Source organism: Gymnogyps californianus, chromosome 13, assembly GCF_018139145.2.
Source record: "Gymnogyps californianus isolate 813 chromosome 13, ASM1813914v2, whole genome shotgun sequence".
NCBI lineage: Eukaryota > Metazoa > Chordata > Aves > Accipitriformes > Cathartidae > Gymnogyps > Gymnogyps californianus.
The window spans coordinates 10,244,271-10,262,035 of NC_059483.1; the positions used below are offsets into that span (position 1 = coordinate 10,244,271).

Consider the following 17,765-nt stretch of genomic DNA (forward strand, 5'->3'; position numbering starts at 1 on the left):
CTTCTGCCCATATGGCCCTGCTAGTCACAGTCAAAGTCCATTTGGACAAACTGTCTGTTGAAAGGTCTCCAGGACAGCAAGTCTGGTGGTTTCAGCTGGGTTCCTGGCAAATGCCAGCATGCATTACAAATCCACCAAAGTTCCCTGGTTGAAAGGATTTTGTGGATTTAAACAATTTTGAAAGAACTCCTTTCCCAATTACGGTAATTCATGCTTATCAAGGTGAAAGTGTACTAAGCAGAACAGTTCACTCTTCTCTCTAGCCAGGTCATGAACATGAAGAAAGATTGAATCAATAATACATTTCTGTAATTAAATTGGTGAGTTAAAATGATCAAGTTCTTGTTTAAGCAAACAGTCAATGGAAGATGCATTCTTATGTGTTTATCAGTGTTGGCCTTGTAGCCATTCACTACACTTAGGTGGGAGATGCGCAACTGTTGCATGCCATGCAAGGGCTTACAAAAGAAGTACTTCAAGAAGTTTAAAAAAAGTTTGAGACAGGGACATTAGTACCTTTTCTAACCTGATTTCAAAATACTACACAGTGAATAAAAGCAATGGAATGCATTTTATTTTATTTTGAAGTTTGGTCACATACTATTGTATATCCTTTGCCATTATTAGCACATCTGCTTGCCAGATTTCTTCAAATCATGAAGGACTTAACCTGAAGTTAGTAAGAGTGTTGCCACTGGCTTGAGCAGAAAGGGAACTGGAGCAGGGCTGCATATAATGAAAGATGGCAAGAAAAATCCTAGTTACTTGGGAAATGAAGAATGAAAGTACTTTTGCATTGGTAGCCTGGGAGAAGATATTACCTTGTATAGGTTGTTGTCAAAATCTTCAAGGGTGACTTGTGTCAGTGCTGATACCATGGTATTCTGGAAGGCCTGATCCAATAGCTGCTGAGACCGAGGAGTCGTTACAGGGATTTCAGTCACCTTTGGGTGATGTTGTAGGTGACCTATGAAGTTTGATTTTCAATGAGGCTGTTTACTTCCACAAAACCATTTTGTTTCCCAAATTCAAGAGTGTGTGTGGGAAGTAAGTCAAAGAAAAATAGGACTGACCAGCAGTCCATACTGAAAATCTGCTTTCTTGATTCTCAGCTCCCTCACTGGATATGCCATCGAAATGCTTTGAGGTGACAAGGGAAGACACTTACTCCTGTGGGTTGTTTGGAGACTGGTCCTGCTTCCCTGTCATCCCAGAGACTTCGGTGGACTGTTGAGGGGTGAACAGCTGAGCAGCTGCATAAGGGATTTCAGGCATTGGTTCATGACAGCTTAAAAATACTTTAAATGTGAGGTCACGAAGTTGTGGAATGACACATATGCAAATGGTGTTAAATTATGGTTTTATCTAAGATCTTCTGTTTCAAGCTAATTGAAAGACAGAGGCCACTGCTGCAGGAGGAAAATATGAAAAGAAAACTATACTGAAACATAAAAGTGTTTCTGATCAAGTAAAATTCTGTTTCTGTTGAATGTTTTATTTTGTTCCAGTCACATAAATTACCATCTTTGAAATACTAAAACTCCCACAATCAGCTTTTTATAACAGAAAATAATTTACATTTAAAAGGTTTAACTGAAGCAGCTAAACCTTAGTGATGAATGTGCACATTCGGCAATAAAACAGGGAAACAGCCTGTGTTTTGGAACCCATAGCTGCTATATATAATTTTAATATTATAAATAACTAAATGCAGTCTAGTGAGTGCTATAGGTATGCACAGAGATATTTGCTAGTTCTTGGGAAATGTATCCTTAAGGGTATAAAATGCCTCAGTACTGACACAGAGCCTTGGAAATCTCCCTTAGCACTGATAGATACTGTGATGGACAGCACCGTGGCTTGAATGCATTTCACCCTCTGCGGAAAGTTATGAGGCTTGGTCACGTTACAGTCATCAGAAACCTTTTCTTTCTCCTTGCAGTAGCACCTCTCTTCCATCTTGTGGTGGGTTGACCCTGGTTGGATGCCACGTGCCCACCAAAAGCCGCTCTATCACTCTCCCTCCTCAACCGGACAGGGGAGAGAAAATATATTGAAAGGCTCGTGGGTCGAGATAAGGACAGGGAGAGATCATTTAGCAGTTACCGTCACAGGCAAAACAGACTTGGCTTGGGGAAATTAATTTAATTTATTACCAGTCAAATCAGAGCAGGATAATGAGAAATAAAACCAAATCTTAAAAACACCTTCCCCCCACCCCTCCCTTCCTCCCAGGCTTAACTTTACTCTCGAGTTCTCTACCTCCTCCCCCCAGCAGCACAGGGGGACAGGGAATGGGGGTTGCAGTCAGTTCATCACACGTTGTCTCTGCCGCTCCTTCCTCCTCAGGGGGAGGACTCCTCACACTCTTCCCCTGCTCCAGCGTGGGGTCCCTCCCACAGGAGACAGTCCTCCATGAACTGCTCCAACGTGAGTCCTTCCCACAGGCTGCAGTCCTTCATGAACTGCTCCAGCATGGGTCCCTCCCACGGGGTGCAGTCCCTCAGGAACAGCCTGCTGCAGCGTGGGTCCCCCGCAGGGTCACAAGCCCTGCCAGCAAACCTGCTTTAGTGTGGGCTCCTCTTTCTCCATGGGTCCACAGGTCTTGCCAGGAGCCTGCTCCAGCACGGCTTCCCACGGGGTCACAGCCTCCTTCGGGCATCCCCCTGCTCTGGCATGAGGTCTTCCATGGGCTGCAGGTGGATATCTGCTCCACCATGGACCTCCATGGGCTGCCGGGGGACAGCCTGCCTCACCATGGTCTTCCGCATGGGCTGCAGGGGAATCTCTGCTCCGGCGCCTGGAGCACCTCCTCCCCCTCCTTCTTCACTGACCTTGGTGTCTGCAGAGTTGTTTCTCTCACTCTTCTCTTCGGCTGCAGTTGCTGGTGCTTTTTTTTCCCCTCCCTTCTTAAATCTGTTATCCCAGAGGTGCTACCACCATTGCTGGCTGGCTCGGCCTTGGCCAGCAGTAGGTCCGTCTTGGAGCCGGCTGGCATTGGCTCTGTCGGATATAGGGGAAGCTTCTAGCAGCTTCTCACAGAAGCCACCCCTGTAGCCCTCTCCACTACCAAAACCTTGCCACGCAAACCTAATACACATCTTTAATGAAAGAGGAGACAGGGACAGTATTTTAATTCTGCAGGAACCTTGTCATCATCCTAGAAGAAGTTGCAGCAGTTGTCTAAAAAGGCAATAACCACAAAAATTAGAGATAATGATTTCCCTCTCAGAATAAGAGTAACTGGCATGTAAGGCTTGTCTTCCCCCTGCCACATCCATTCCTGATTTAACTTCTCCTCTTCTCCCCTACCCCCTGCATTAAAGGGGGAGTGGGCTATTGCTGCTATAATGCTCTTAGTCGCTGCTAGTGGAGAGAAGACATATTTCAGTTTTATGCTCTCCTCAAATGTACTCAGACACATGGAAGAAATATCATACAGGTGTTTGTATCATTGCAGATACTCCAGAGAATTGAAAACCCTCTGTATTCCAACAATAATCTTTCCCTTGACCTTAGTGTACTTTATATCTCAGCTGGAGTGCCAAGTCCTGCTGTTATTGGAGTCAGTGAGAAAATGGGTGGAAGTTTCAGCAAAATGGGGATGAGACCCTGGGTGTTAATCGTGGGGCTGTAGGGCCAATGTTGTGGGAGAAGCTGTACACAACTTCATACATAACAGCACTCAGCCCCCTCTGAGGGAGCTGGATCTTTCTTGACATCTACAAGATTTGCCTGGGGGGGTTCAATCCTTACTCTTATTAATATCAGAAACTAAATTAGCATTATATTGCCCTTCCTATCAGATCTTTCAGAAGTCTCCCATCCTTTTCATTTAGACCAGGTCTCTGAGGGAAAAACCCAGTAATAACACACCGGTGTGATAATTAATAAGTACATTCTACATAATTACAATGTTAGCATTTCAGGGGGGAAATGAAAGCTTGTGCTGTCCCTTTAACGGGACAATTTGATAATCCTCTTAGCATTTTCTCTTTTGGCTGATAATATTTCACAGAATTTTACTTTGTAAAATATTCCTAAAGGGAGGCTTAAGCAATAATGCACAGATTATGGAAATGACTCTCATTAAGTATAGGGAGAGACTTCGGCAAAGCCATGAACTGCTTCGAGACATGTAACCCCCATTAGGAGCTTCATTTAAATGTTTATTCACAGAGCAGTAAATGTTTATTATAGAACATTTTATTGAAACATAAATTAAAGAACCCTAATTATACGTATCACAAGTGTTAAAACAATATGCGTTTATCAAGACTTAACTAAAGATCAGAGGTGAGGGGAAAGGCAACTGTGCTTTCATTTGCATCTCAGCAACACCAGATTTGCACAAAAATGCCTGGGCAAAGTGACCCTGAGGGAAGGCAAAGGCGCAGGACCTCAAGGCAGCTGCTCTCCAGCTGGCCCTAAACCTGCACCACCTTCCCGAGCAGCTTCGGAGGCACCTTCATTGGTTTGCGCATCAGCCTTCCCATCTGTAAAATGGAAGTGATACTTTATGCAGGGGTTGCCAGAGTTTCAGGTTGGTTTTGCAGTTCTTTGGTATTCAGGGGGTAGAAGATGCTGTACAGGTCTCACAGTGTTCCAATCGTAGTGTTGCTGACATAATCCAGGAAACATGGCGTAGCAGTTTCCCCATCAGGGTCCTTGGTTGGACCAAGGCGGTGTTCTTCCTATTGATTCACAGAGTAATGGTGATGCTCCTGCATGTCTGCCTGTCCCCTGCACCGTGGGCGCTGGGGAGGGGATAGGCACCAAATAATGGCAGGTGAGAGGAGTTGGTGATGGTCCTTGGCCCGACCTTCCTACCACCATGTGTGGACCCTCATTCCTAGAGTTGCGGACCAGGTTAGAGGTCAGGAAATATCAGTTCAGAAGCACCATTCCACCCTTATTTCCATTTAGTTTATTCATTTTGTTCTCATAGGAGATGTCCAAATTACATTTGGATCACCACTTCCAATAAACAGACTAATTACCCTCACTGTTGTGCCAGTTTTCTTGAGTTTGGGGCTGAGGGGGAGGGGTTGGCAGTTCTCTTGCAAATGCTAAAGTTGCCTTCAGCTGTGGAAGTTATAACTGCAGATCTCAAGTCGGTTTAAAAATCTTTCTGCACATGTTTTCATTAGGTCTACATCCCTTTTCTAGCTCATCCACAGCTCATTTCTTTAAAACTTTATAGCAGTTGACAGATGCATTATTTATTGAGGATGCTGAATGTGCGCATTTCTCAATCTACATGTTTGGAGATGTACTCTGCTGCAAGTCCCCCACTTGGTTTGGTTTCTGATACATTTGCAAATTCTCTCCATTTTGTTGCTTTCCAAAGTACATGTTCTCTGTGCTGAGCAAGTATCTTGATACTCACTCTTCCAGAGGCAAATCCATGGCATAAATGTTGGTAGGGATCATTGCAAAGCTTTCCTTTTTCCTCCTAAGGGTATGTGTACAGTGCAGTGCCATGCAGATGTACACAAGCGTCTCCTGAAAGGGCCCTCACACTCCAGCTTGGGAGCATGTGGACAGCCTGTGAGGCCTCCTCTCCCAAGACTTGTTCCGGTTTCTTCTGTTTTCTCTCTTTGCACCCTCTTTCTGCATGATGTTTTTGATTCACAAAATTTCCACCACCATCTTCATTCTATCGGTATCTCCCACCCTTCCTGTTCTCTGGTGGCTCTTCTAGTCCATTCCCACCTGCGTCTCTGCTGTTTCCTCTGCTGTTGCCCTGAGCTTTCTGAGATAGATGTGGATTTCCCTGTCCTTCCCTTCCAAAGCATCCCTCTGTCCCCCTGCACATACTGCTCTCGAGTCTGGCAGTCTGTGCCACTCCTTTCCGTCTGTATCACATCCTTATGTTTCTCATGATGGTAGAAAAGCAAGCTTCATTTTTGTGTTTTAATAAACCAGAGCCAAAGCAAAGGTGTTACAAGAGTGTGTTAGTCTGTGCAGCCTTTCTGGGTTTGGAGCAACCCTTACCACCAGAATACCAGAGCTGCCATCTGGAGAGGAGGCGCCGAGTGTCTGCATCTATGCAGCCTCGTGCATGATGTTTTAGTGAAGCTGGAAAGGAAAATGCTGATTCCTAGAAATGGAGCACTTTCGTAGGAAAGGAATTGTTTCAAGCAGTTTCCTGTCATGTTTTAATATTTTATAAAAATTAGGTCTTTTAAAGTGGTCTTACTTTGTGTAATTTATAACTCCTGGAAATGTAAAAAAAAAAAAAAAGAAAATATTAATGCTGACAATAATTTTGAAGGCTCTGAAAATGGAGTGTTTTAATTGACCAAAACTCTTTCTTTTCCTAATGTTGGATAGGATTATTTTTATTTTTTAATTTGTTTCTCCATCCCAACCTAATTCAGGGCTAGGAAAAATGTCAAGAACTCATAAATACTCACTGAACAGAAATTGCTTTCCCATGAAGATGTCTTTGTCGGGGCCTGCAAGTCAAGGGCCCTAGAAATTGGCTTTCAATGCCTAGAAAGAGCGATTGTACCAAGTGTGCTAGCGTCTGGGTAATGCGATGTATTTTCGGGGACAGTAGAGGGAGTGCTTTCTGTTAATGAGCTATGGATATACAGGCAGGGCTTTCCACGGAATAATTTTGTAACAGGGATAATTGAGCAGTTAATCAAGAATAGCAAACAAGGGCTCCATGGAAGCCCAGTTTACAGAGAGGACAAAATTGCCCTATTTTTCATGTGGCTATCTCAGTATTATGGTTGATTTTCTTTATCACCCACTAACAGTCTTACTTGGAGAATGGTTATTAGTTTGGAATTTCTACAGTTAATCTGGTAGTTTAGAAGAAGCATTATCACAGCCTCCCATAAGAAGCCCATGTCTCTGTAATGGACAGGGGACTTTGCAGCGAGCAAGGTCTTATCTGCAAACCACCATCCTTTTTCCCAGCGAACTGGCTGATGGGGGGTCTCCTGGCCAGCAAGTCTTGCTGCCCGCAGCTGCTAATGCCCTTCCTGCCCTTCCTTCTGCCTGAACATGACAGTGGCAGGGACACTGGGGTTTACTCTTCCCGGCTCTGACGTCCCTCCGTGCCCCACATCGCAGCCTTTCCTGACCTTGCTGCACCATGAGACCGTGGAAGCCCACGACTGCAAAGCTTTGTCTCTGTAGAAAGAATGAAAAGTAACAAGGGAAAGGATTAAGCTGCTGAAAGGCATCTGGTTTCACTACATGAAGGCACAGCTCAGCTACATACTGTTTTTGCAGGTGTGGGGGGAACAGCCCTTCCTCTGCCAACTTTTTGGCAACCCCCCTGTCCTCAAGGTTGCGTGACCCATTGCAAGTTCTTATGTGTTCATCCTATAGCAACATTTATCGCTAATAGACCCTGGGTGCATGCTGAGGAGCTCCTGTACAGGCTATTATCTCCCTTTCTGTTGGAAGCTGTGTTTTGTTGCTCTGCTAACCAGCACAGCAGCTGAGCGAACACAACATAATGTTCATGAATTATTGCAGGCAACGTCCATGTCCTCCCCAGTGGTGTGTGGCAGGGTCATCTGCTCTTCACTATTCTGGTCTACCCGGGAAATCTCTTTCAGTGTCTATTTTTGCCTAGTATTTTTGCTTTACATCCAGTGCGGTGGTGACACATTGGTTATTTGACCATAATTCAGTATATTAAAACAGCCGTAACTAGGAACATTGCTTTCTGCATGGGCTTGAGTGCTGAAGCAAAACTCACCTGACCTGAATGGGTGTTTTTCCAATGAAACAGGCTCCAGGTTTTTTGGCTGAGACTTTTGTGAGCATTTTGCAGTCCTGGTTCAATGGAAATTGCCTTTAGATGTATAATCCCACAAATGCCTGTGCTGCTGCCAGATTTCAGCAGTGGTGGGATGAGCATGCTCTGGAGTGCCCATCGGCAGCCCCACGCTCCCACAGTCGTGCTGGGACTGCCACGGGGCTCGAGCGGAGGATCCTTTCGCTGCGGTGGGAGGTCAGAGACAGCACATGCTATCTCTGGCTCACAGTTTCCCCTTGGCACTATAGATTTGTTCCTTGCAGTACGTTTTCGAACTCTCTGGCCATTCTGGGTTAAAAGGTCTTGAAAAAGCTTCTCTTAAGAGTGATTTTGCATCACTTGATAATTCTCACCATTAGGAGTTTCTCAAACTGAGATTTCATTTATAATGCAGTAGCCACTGTGAAAACAGAGGAAGCTACAGTCCCAGCCCTAGAAAACTGTCAGCCTAATAATTTTTTAATTTTGAAGGTCCTGTAACAGTCAGCTCCCTTCCAGCTGCTGCTGCCCCAGACATCCCTGGCAGGAAATCTTGTCTCCAGTATCAGAAGCAACTGGTGGGGCTCAGGCATCTTTGACACACACAGTGTCCCCCACCTATGGGCATATTGCTGTGTCCTCATGTTGTCATACCCAGTATGCCCGTCTCCTGCAATCACGCGCAGCTTTCTCCATCAGTGTAAGACAAGAAGAGGGAATGGTAGCTAACATTCTAAGCAATGCAAGCGTGTGTCTGCATTTGTTCTACCCAGATACGGGTGATATTGATCGGTCCATTAATGTAAATGTCTCGGCTGTTGTATGTTGCTTTTCTTGCTTATTAATCAAAATAATGCAAAATGAGGGGAAAGCAATTTTGTAGGAAAAAAATGAAATACAATCAACAGTGATTGAATACAGCCTGCTGGAATGTGATGGGGCTGTCTGCCACCCACCAGACATGAGGATACCCACAATAACTGGGGAAAAAGTTGAAATGCTTTATTTCGACATTTTGTATACATAATGTTTGGATTTTTGTCTCCAAGCGGTGTTTTGAGGGAAGATTTGCCTAAATCTGTGTTTGGTTAAAAAAAAAATGCAGCCAAATGTTTTGTTTGTATCTACTGACACATTTCAGTCAACTGCAAATGTCTTTTTTGGACGTGCAGGTTTTTGTTTTGCCTGGAAAACAAAATGGAAGGAAACAACTTTAATTTGCAAGGACCTTGAAGTTATTTCTGCTGCCTCCAGTTGGGGAGACCTGCCTGTAACCATCAGCAGACACAAACCGCCGAGACATATATATAATATCCGGGACGCAAATACTCCCACTGAACCAATTCACAGGTTGGAAATTGAGCTGCTGCTTAAGTGCCTTGGTGGATTGAGGCTTTAGCAATAACACACAGTACTAAGGAGCAAAAATGATCAATTAAAGAACTCCTAATGAATCCAAATATCAGCGTCCCCAAGTTGGGAAGGCCAGAATCTGAAAGGCAGATTAGAGAAGGTGTGAAATCCCCTTGTCTGGTGTTTCTCACTACGTGGTAGCCACTGCTCTGTGCTGCTTGTATTTCCCCGTGTTTTGTTGGTAAAGCTGAAGAGAAGGAAATTACTTGAGACACTGTTGCCACTTCTGTTCTTTTCTATTACACAAACAGTAGGGACAATCCAGATTTTTATTTATGTTCCATGCACAGAATTAAAAAAAAAATTTGGAATGTATGGAAAAAATTACTGTCTTTTAAATTTATTGTAGTTATGTCAAACCTTGGAAATACTCCTTTGTTTTCTGATACGGCTGACAGATTTTGCTATGCACCCTGGCATTGTGTAAGAACATAATGCATGTAGTAAAGGTGAGTAACCTTTGAGGATGTCCCCACTGATGCCAAGTGGCCCATATGCTGTCATAAACACTTTTTCTTCTTTTTTTTCATGCTGATCGCAAGAGCCCATTTTGGGTAGAAGATCACATTAGGCTCATTCATTACCTGCTGTGCTGGTCTGTGCATCTGCAGTGCAACATCTCTGCACTGAGCTTTGGACTACATCCCTGCATGCTTTCTGATATTCCAAATTGTCTGTTGTGGGTATACAGATCTCGTCCTGTGTGCATCCTGGAACATTCTGCCACAGAGATAAAAATTACTCTTAAAGGTGCCTGAACTTTTGGGGGATATGGTTGTTGATAGCTGATATTAGGCTGTATATATATCATCAAGAGAAATTCCTGAAAATTGGTATTTGTAGCAAAACTATCACTCCTTGTAGCAGAAGAGAAAGAAACTGACTGGCAGATTATTCTCTATTTTTATGAATAAATTTAAAATCTAATGAGAACCACAGGTGTGACACACTAGTGAAATTTTACAGTACCACTGCAAACTTTAATCTTCACTTTTATTTTTCTTGATAGTCTGTCTTTGTCCAAAAGCAAAATTTCAGGCCTAGGGCTACTGAAGACCATCTTTAAACTTGCCTTGTGATTTTGCGCAATACATCATGAGAGCAGTGATGTTCAGATGATACATTGCAGTAATACATCACAAGAGCACTATCACTCTCATGATATATTAGTATAATACACTATCAGAACACTATCACTGATGTATTACTCAAAAACACAGTTTTTAACCCTCAAGAATCATCCTCATCTCTAGGCTGAATACACTGAAAGCTGTGGATAACGATAAGAATAAGCAATCGTATATTCGGTTTTTCTAGGGTAAGCTGAGAAAAAAAAGAGAGGTATTTGGAATATTTCATTAACTGAAACATCCTTGTGATTTCATTTTATTCACTGTGCAAATGTTTTTATGGATTGAAGCTAACACAATATAGGTGTGTTTGAATTTTCTTACAAATAGCCTAAGAAAATCTTTTTTGATTTTGGATTTCATTATAAACTTGAGCCTTGTTTTGAGAATGTTTCAATGAGGTGCATGAATTTCAGCTGATTTCCACCTCATCAAATAGAGTCAGGTGCAAGCTGTCTAAATTCTATGTAAAGCATTTGGTGCTGTTTCTGATGCAGTCTTTTTTTTTTTTTTTAGAAGGATTTAGGCACCATCTGAAAAGATCTGGAGATGCATAAATGTGGTCTGTCACTCAGATAATTTGCTGCCTCTCCTCAATGAGGTGGTTGCGGTTTTTTTCCTGAAGAATTATTCTCAGTTGTTGTTTTTTTTCCCTCAAAAGAGAGTGAAAGAGAAAGGGGAAAAGATAAAAGAATGCTTTGCAATGTTGTAGCTGAACTTACTGCAGAAAAGCAGATAGATGAGCGTTTGTTTGATTTCCTAGTAGAGTTTGAGTCTCAAGAATCTTGAATTACCCTTCCTATATGGTATGAAAAGACTGTCATAATCTCTTAACAGAAAAAAAAAATAGTAATACTAATAATACAACATCAAGTTGGCAAGGTGGCAAGTCATATATTTGCTTTCTTGTCCGTATTCTTCTTCCTTTTCCCCATATCTCATCAGCATTTGTGACAAAAATATATTGCCTCTCACCTCCCTCCCGTACTGGGTAGCCCAAAGCTGCCTCTGCAGCTTATGGTCCTTAGCTCTGCTACTCCCCAAGCGATGGCCCTGCCGTCTGGAGAGTGATGCTCATGCTTCAGGCTCTGCAAAACTGGGCTCATAATTCTTGTGTCTCGTACGTTTGAGACCACTTGGTGCACTGGAGCCCGTGTCCCCGCAGGCGTGTGCCCCCAGCACGCACCTCATACCACTGGGGCCTTCAGTCTGTCATATATGGGCTACAACCTCCTGGGGGGAAAAGCAAAACATTAAAGTCTTTTTAACCTTGCGAAAGATATTGCATTAGCTGTGCTGAACAGCCTAGTGCATGTCCTTTTCTGACAGCCTTTCTACCTACGTGGTCTCCGTTATGTACCATCGGTTCCTCTATCCCCCGGCCTGTGCAGCACAGCACTGAGCCCGGGGCTGCCTACGCGAGCCCTCTGCCCACGCCTGCTACAGCCATGTCCCATCACCGGCACCTTCTTATTCTTGTCGGTTTTGAAGTCACAACACGCAGCTCCGAGGTACATTGTCATTTCAAAGCTGTGGCTAAATACGTCTCTGACTGACAACTATGAATAATTCCACAGAGCCCCTAAACTTCCAAGCATTTCACTCTGAAGCTCATATAATACAGCAGAGCTGCTCTCTCATGTTTTTCATCTTTTTATTCTCTAAAGAGTTGAGATACAGTTATGGAACAGGTTAATGTATTTTCCTCTGAAAATAATGCTGTGGGAGCCCGTGCGTGGTTACTTGTATGTGTTGAGAATAATGCTGACAATCCAGAAAAGAAAGTCATGAGCTTGATAATCACCATTATTTTGCTTCACGTTTTCAGCATGTTCACGTCCATGTGCTTCCAAGGAGGGCCGGAGACTTCAGCAGGAATGACGATGTCTATGAGGAGGTAAGGTCTTCACTCCATTTCTTGTTCGGAGTTGGTTTGCTGTTAGAAAATCACATTAATGATACAGGCCCTGCCTTGAGCGGAGGTAGTTAATGGGATCTCTGCATCTTTATTGGTTGCAAAGACCCTGTGATAGCACCAAGACCTATATTGGGATTTCCTTGTGAGCTCTGGGCCAAGCTGTGGTCACACAGGGTCCCGAGGGAGGATGCAGTTGACATCTTTGGTATTTAGTCTATCACCGCACACAGAGCGAGGTGACATCTCTACCAACAGTTGTGTTCTCTTATTTTGAAGGCACGGGGAAAAAGGATGACCACACGGTTAGCCTGGCATGCAGGGAGCATGTCCTACCCCGGCTGCTAGCCTCGGGTGCCAAACCTCCCCCTTCCAACACGGGAAAACACAGGCGACTCATTACAACTCAATCACAAATTGCCTTCTGGCCTGCTTTTTGTAGGGCTCTGCTCAGACTCTGGACAAACCACATTGTAGCCCCGAAGATGAAAATTAAAGAGCAACTATGCATATAGATGTAATATATGCATGTGTGCAGATTGGATGGCAGAGCTGGGGACATAAGCTGTTCCAGTGTGACTGAATTACTGGCTTTTGTTTAAATGAACAATTGTACTGGCATTAACAAAAAGTTTTCCCCAGCTTGACAGCTGTCACAATGAGTTAATGAAAAAATCTCACTATTGTTAGATTTACAAATGGTTCTTAGTGGGTTTGGTAGGATCCTCTATCTCAAATATGATATCTCCTTCTCTTTCTGAAAGTAATTAATATAAACTTGTTCAGTGCTACTCCAATACCATCTGCTTGAAGGAGAATTCATGACATTTTCTGCTTTTGTATTTTTTTCCTTTGTGATATATACATGATGACAACTGCCCACTCGCAAAAAAATGGTGGTGTATTTTAAAGTTTTCTAATGACTTAAATATGCAAAAGTGGTGAAAAAAGTTTATTATTGACCAGTTACATGAAGCATAGAGGCTGAGATCCCCACTAATAACGGTAAAACCTTACAATGAGACTGCTGAGCAAGGAGATCAAATGAAAATACATGATGGCCATCTTATATGCTGCTGTAGTTAAAAGCAGTTAAGTGAGGCAACTTGAAAGTTAACACCAAAAGGGTTGTCAAGCACTGGAACAGGCTGCCCAGGGAAGTGGTTGAGTCACCATCCCTGGAGGTGTTTAAAAGACGTGTAGATGTGGCGCTTAGGGACATGGTCTAGTGGTGGACTTGGCAGTGTTAGGTTAACGGTTGGACTCGATGATCTTAAAGGTCTTTTCCAACCGAAATGATTCTGTGATTCTATGATTTTTTCCTTTTCAAATGTGTTAAGTAGTTTTAGATGCTGCACCAACCCACAAACTCAGTTTCCATTTTTGTCGTATTTACAATTCCATTTTCTTCTTTTTTAACACATTTATTTCTTCCTTGTTATATGTAAATACAAGCAGGCAAAACTCTGCTAATGAACTAGACTATAAATCTAGTGTTGTTAAATGCAAAAGGGTGACAAATTGGTGAAAAATATTTTTATCTTGTCATTTTCAGTTATAGCAATTGTAGGTGTTGCTTTTAGCAGACATAGGAAGCAAAAATATTTAGACACAGATGTGATAATATATCTTTTAGCAGAAGAATGTATAGCCTCAGAGTCTAACCAGCTATTCTTGAATACCACAGAGCTAACTTACACTTTTGTATAGACTGTGGCTAAACAAAGATTTCATTTTTTTTAGGATGCCAGCAAAAAAAACCCACATTTGATGCTATAAAAAGTTTGATGCAAAGTTCTATCGCTGGCTGGATTGGAGGATGGAGGTGCTTAAGCAGTATGCTATCATAAGTGGATAAACCTATTTTGAAAAATACAAAATGGAAAAATTATTGAACATACAGCTGACTTTGGAAATCGTTTGGAGCTTATGTCAGTAAGGCAAAAATCTTTTGATATAATGCATCTCTGTGTTGTACCAACAAGACATATCCCTCTGTCAAGAAGATCTTTTCAAAGATTTAGGAAAATATGTAAATCATGGTGGAGCAACAGGCTGAAAATCTACGAGGGATAGAGTACCATTAGGTGAGAAGTAGGTGCTGGAGGGAGCTTCAAATCCATCGTCCATGAAATTTGTGCTTAGGACAATCCAAAACCTGTTTATAAATGACACTTCATTTCCATATATTTGAGTGATAGATGGAATTGTAGTTTAGGCAGCAAAGATCACCTTCCAAAATCATCCCAACGGCCTTTTCCTTGTAGTATGTGACATGGAGGCTCATCAGCCTCCCTTAAACAATTTGTGTAATTGTAAAGCACACCCAGGCTAAATTTTGCATATTGTGGTGCCTGGTTAACTACCGCAGCTAAAGTCTTTACAGCTATTGAGTGTAATTTTCACAGATTCTGGATCTCAGCTTTGGTTCAACACATCTATCGCAAACCCCTATCTATCTGTAAATGCCTTTGAGCTCTCCAAGCTCTGCAGTTGTCATCTATATATGCTCAGCAGATTGCTGACAAATCCCATTGCTCTGTGAGTGTTTGACAGTGAAAGGAATGCCCAGATGTTGAGACATCAGTCCTCTTAGGAGATTTCTAGGGTTGAGACAGCTAGAAAGTACTTGCAGTCTCTTACCGTGTGCTTTATTTCTCCCATTCAGTTTGGTAGTGACCACTCATGTGATTGGAAAGACAGAAAAAAGCATATCAGGTTGATTCCTGCTTAGTCTGTTTACTGGGCTCTGGTATCTTCAGGCTTTTGGCTATGAAGCTCTGACATAGCCTCGTCTAAAGCAACTGTTAAGTGTAAAGAGTGTACTTAAAGGTAAGGTATATCTTTAGCACTTGGTTTTTAATAAGGTTGCTGATGGACACTAATGTCTGCTGGCTTCTGGATATATATTTAGAACTTCAATACTGGAACATTAATTGTAGAAAGGATAAAAGAGGGGCTGACACCTATTCCACAGCACCTTCTCTAAGGCATTTCTTGGTGGACTATGTCACTTAATATTTTAGGTTTCTGTACCTCAGTGCATACGAAAGAAGTCACTCTGTGATTTTTCTAAGATACAGAGAGAATGATTAATAATGAAAAAAATCTGCATTGAATGTTTTACATGTATTTCCTCTGCATCTTTGTGGGGCTATTTCTTGGGAGGGTATTTCCCAGGACATGTTAGCTATCCACTCTCTGGGTTCACTGTAGTGGAAAGCTAAAGGTATAGTTTTTCAGTTCTTACATTTTTCTGCAATTATTTGAAGCCTAATCCTGCAAGTGTGCACATGTCAGAGTTAAATTGGTCTTACAGGTTTTTTCATAGGATCAGGCCTTTCATGTTTTACTATTGCTGGATTACTTTTCTCATCTACATCTTGAGTAGTTCTTATTCATTGATTCACTTTATTTCTTGTACAGCAAAACTATAGCAGCTAAATATTAGGAAAACTTTTCATTAGAAAACCTGTTTATTCCTCTATGTTTTCTGTTTGGTTTGAAATAGATTAATATTTTTACATTTATTAATCAAGGAACTTAAAGGCCTTCCTATCAAGGAGTTGCCTGCTTTGAAGTAGACAAGTTTTTTGCTATTGTAAGGGCATGTCACGGTAACTGATAAGAATTTGGTATGAATGAACGTTTTTGCTTTAGAACGGCACCCTGTGTTGTTGCAGTCAGCACAAGTACCACAGAGTTGTTGGAGGTCATCGTGTCCAAGGCGTTCAAGAACATTATCCTGAAATGTCTCAGCAGTTTCATACACTCAGCCATCTGTGGGCAGTCCTCATTCAGTGTATATTTGAAAAGTCCATAGCACAGCCTGTCCCTGGTCTCCACTGAGTGGTTAGCCATTACTGCAATATAAATAACATTCATCATCCTTTAGGTTGGCAGGTAATAGCCGTACTGGGCCAGAGAGTATGGGGCTTTCTCAGAAAGGAAGACTGAATCAAAAGTCCGCAATACCACTACTGACCTCAATAAGTTAATTTTGAGGCTGACAGACTCAGATGGGTAAGGGCAGCCTGGCCTCTCAGCGAAACCCTGAGCAGCCCTGGCATGCAGTGATGCATTTTGTGGTGCACACCCCTGTTCCTCCCCAAATTCTGTGTTTCACTTGGTGGTTGCAGCCTGCTGTAACAGATGCAGCTGCAATGGTGATGCGCATCCAGGGCTGTGCATGCAGGGCAAAGAGTGCCCATCCCCTTGCCAGCTCTGCTTTCATGCCCACCTCATTTCCTCGCCTGTCTTCAGTTCCCAACCTAGACTGGAGAACACTGAAAATACTGTAAAAGGGGAAAGCATGAACGAGAGAAGTTAACCCAAACCCCTGTGCCTCCACCCTCTGGCTGCCTGCCAGACCTGCATTATGGACCTCTTGTAATGAGCCTGGGTGAAACTTCCTAATGTGAATTCTTCCGTAACATAAAGATTTTGTAAAACGCAGAAGCCAGCAAAAGAATTCGCTTCATGCTGTCCTCCTTCCCCTCTGGCATTCAGGCAAGCAGCGAGAGAGTCACTTAGGGAAAGATGTTTTGACTTAGTGATCTCATTCAGCACATTATGTTAAATCATTTCAGCAAGAATACCTATTAGTAATCATTTCCAATCCCAGGGAGGATGAAGGAGACATTTTGGCATGTGACTCAAGAACCTGCTGGGCTGCTTCTTCAGGCTGGCAAAACAGGGGAACCGTGGTGAATTCAGAAGTTTAGTCAAACAAGCCTGAAGTTTAGTTCTCCATGAGTGGCTTTGACTGTGACATGCCTTCATGCCGACCTGCAGACAGCGTCTTGCGTGCTGCTGGGCACAGAGCCTGGTGGAGGGCTCGAAACATGCACAGCTGCACTGAACTGTTCGGGCTGCTTCCTACTTAAAGATAAGGTATATAATGAAAAGATAAATAAGCCCTAATCCAGGTCCTGCTAGACAAAATGGAAAGATGCCCAACAGCTTCTGTGAGCATTGGATTGAACTATTCATGAAAATTAATGGCATGCAGAGCTAATAGGCTGTTCCTTGGCCTCAGAATTATATTGCACCTTCTGGGAACATATTGTAGCCTGCTGGTAGATCAGTCTGCTGCATCTGAACTCCCTTGGGGCCAGACTCTGCTTTCTTTGCACCCTGCATGGGTAAACACATGGAAAGGGAGGGAAGCAGCACAGAATCTAAATCGGTATATTTTTTTAAAAAAGCTCTGTTTTTCCCAGGTACAAGTTTATTTCCCTATCTTCTTCTGATGCGGCAGCAAATAAATTCTTCCCAGTAGGCTGTGGATTTTATCCTGGTCTTGCCAATGTTGCTCTTTCTGACTGAGAGCATCAGAGGAGGTTCTGCTAGCCAAGGAGCATGAGCCTTTCCCAGTTGCTTCATGAGTCTTGTGATATTATAGCGACTCCAGCAGGGCAAGTCAGATTAACTGTGCATGAATATTTCCAACTGAGAGTATTGCAGTAGAAGCTAGAGCTGTGGAAATAATTATGTTTTGGATTTGGTAGCTGAACGGACAAAAAGTCATTTTGAGTTGACC

The 17,765-nt window shown here is 42.8% G+C and overlaps 1 protein-coding gene across 1 annotated transcript in view; it reads left to right on the forward strand.

Moving 5' to 3' along the window:
* FHIT (fragile histidine triad diadenosine triphosphatase) overlaps nt 1–17,765 on the forward strand; it is a 628,211-nt gene that overhangs the window by 525,843 nt on the left and 84,603 nt on the right. The window contains exon 9 of the mRNA XM_050904654.1: nt 12,137–12,205. Coding sequence (XP_050760611.1) covers nt 12,137–12,205 — 69 coding nt within the window. The remainder of the gene's footprint in view (nt 1–12,136; nt 12,206–17,765) is intronic.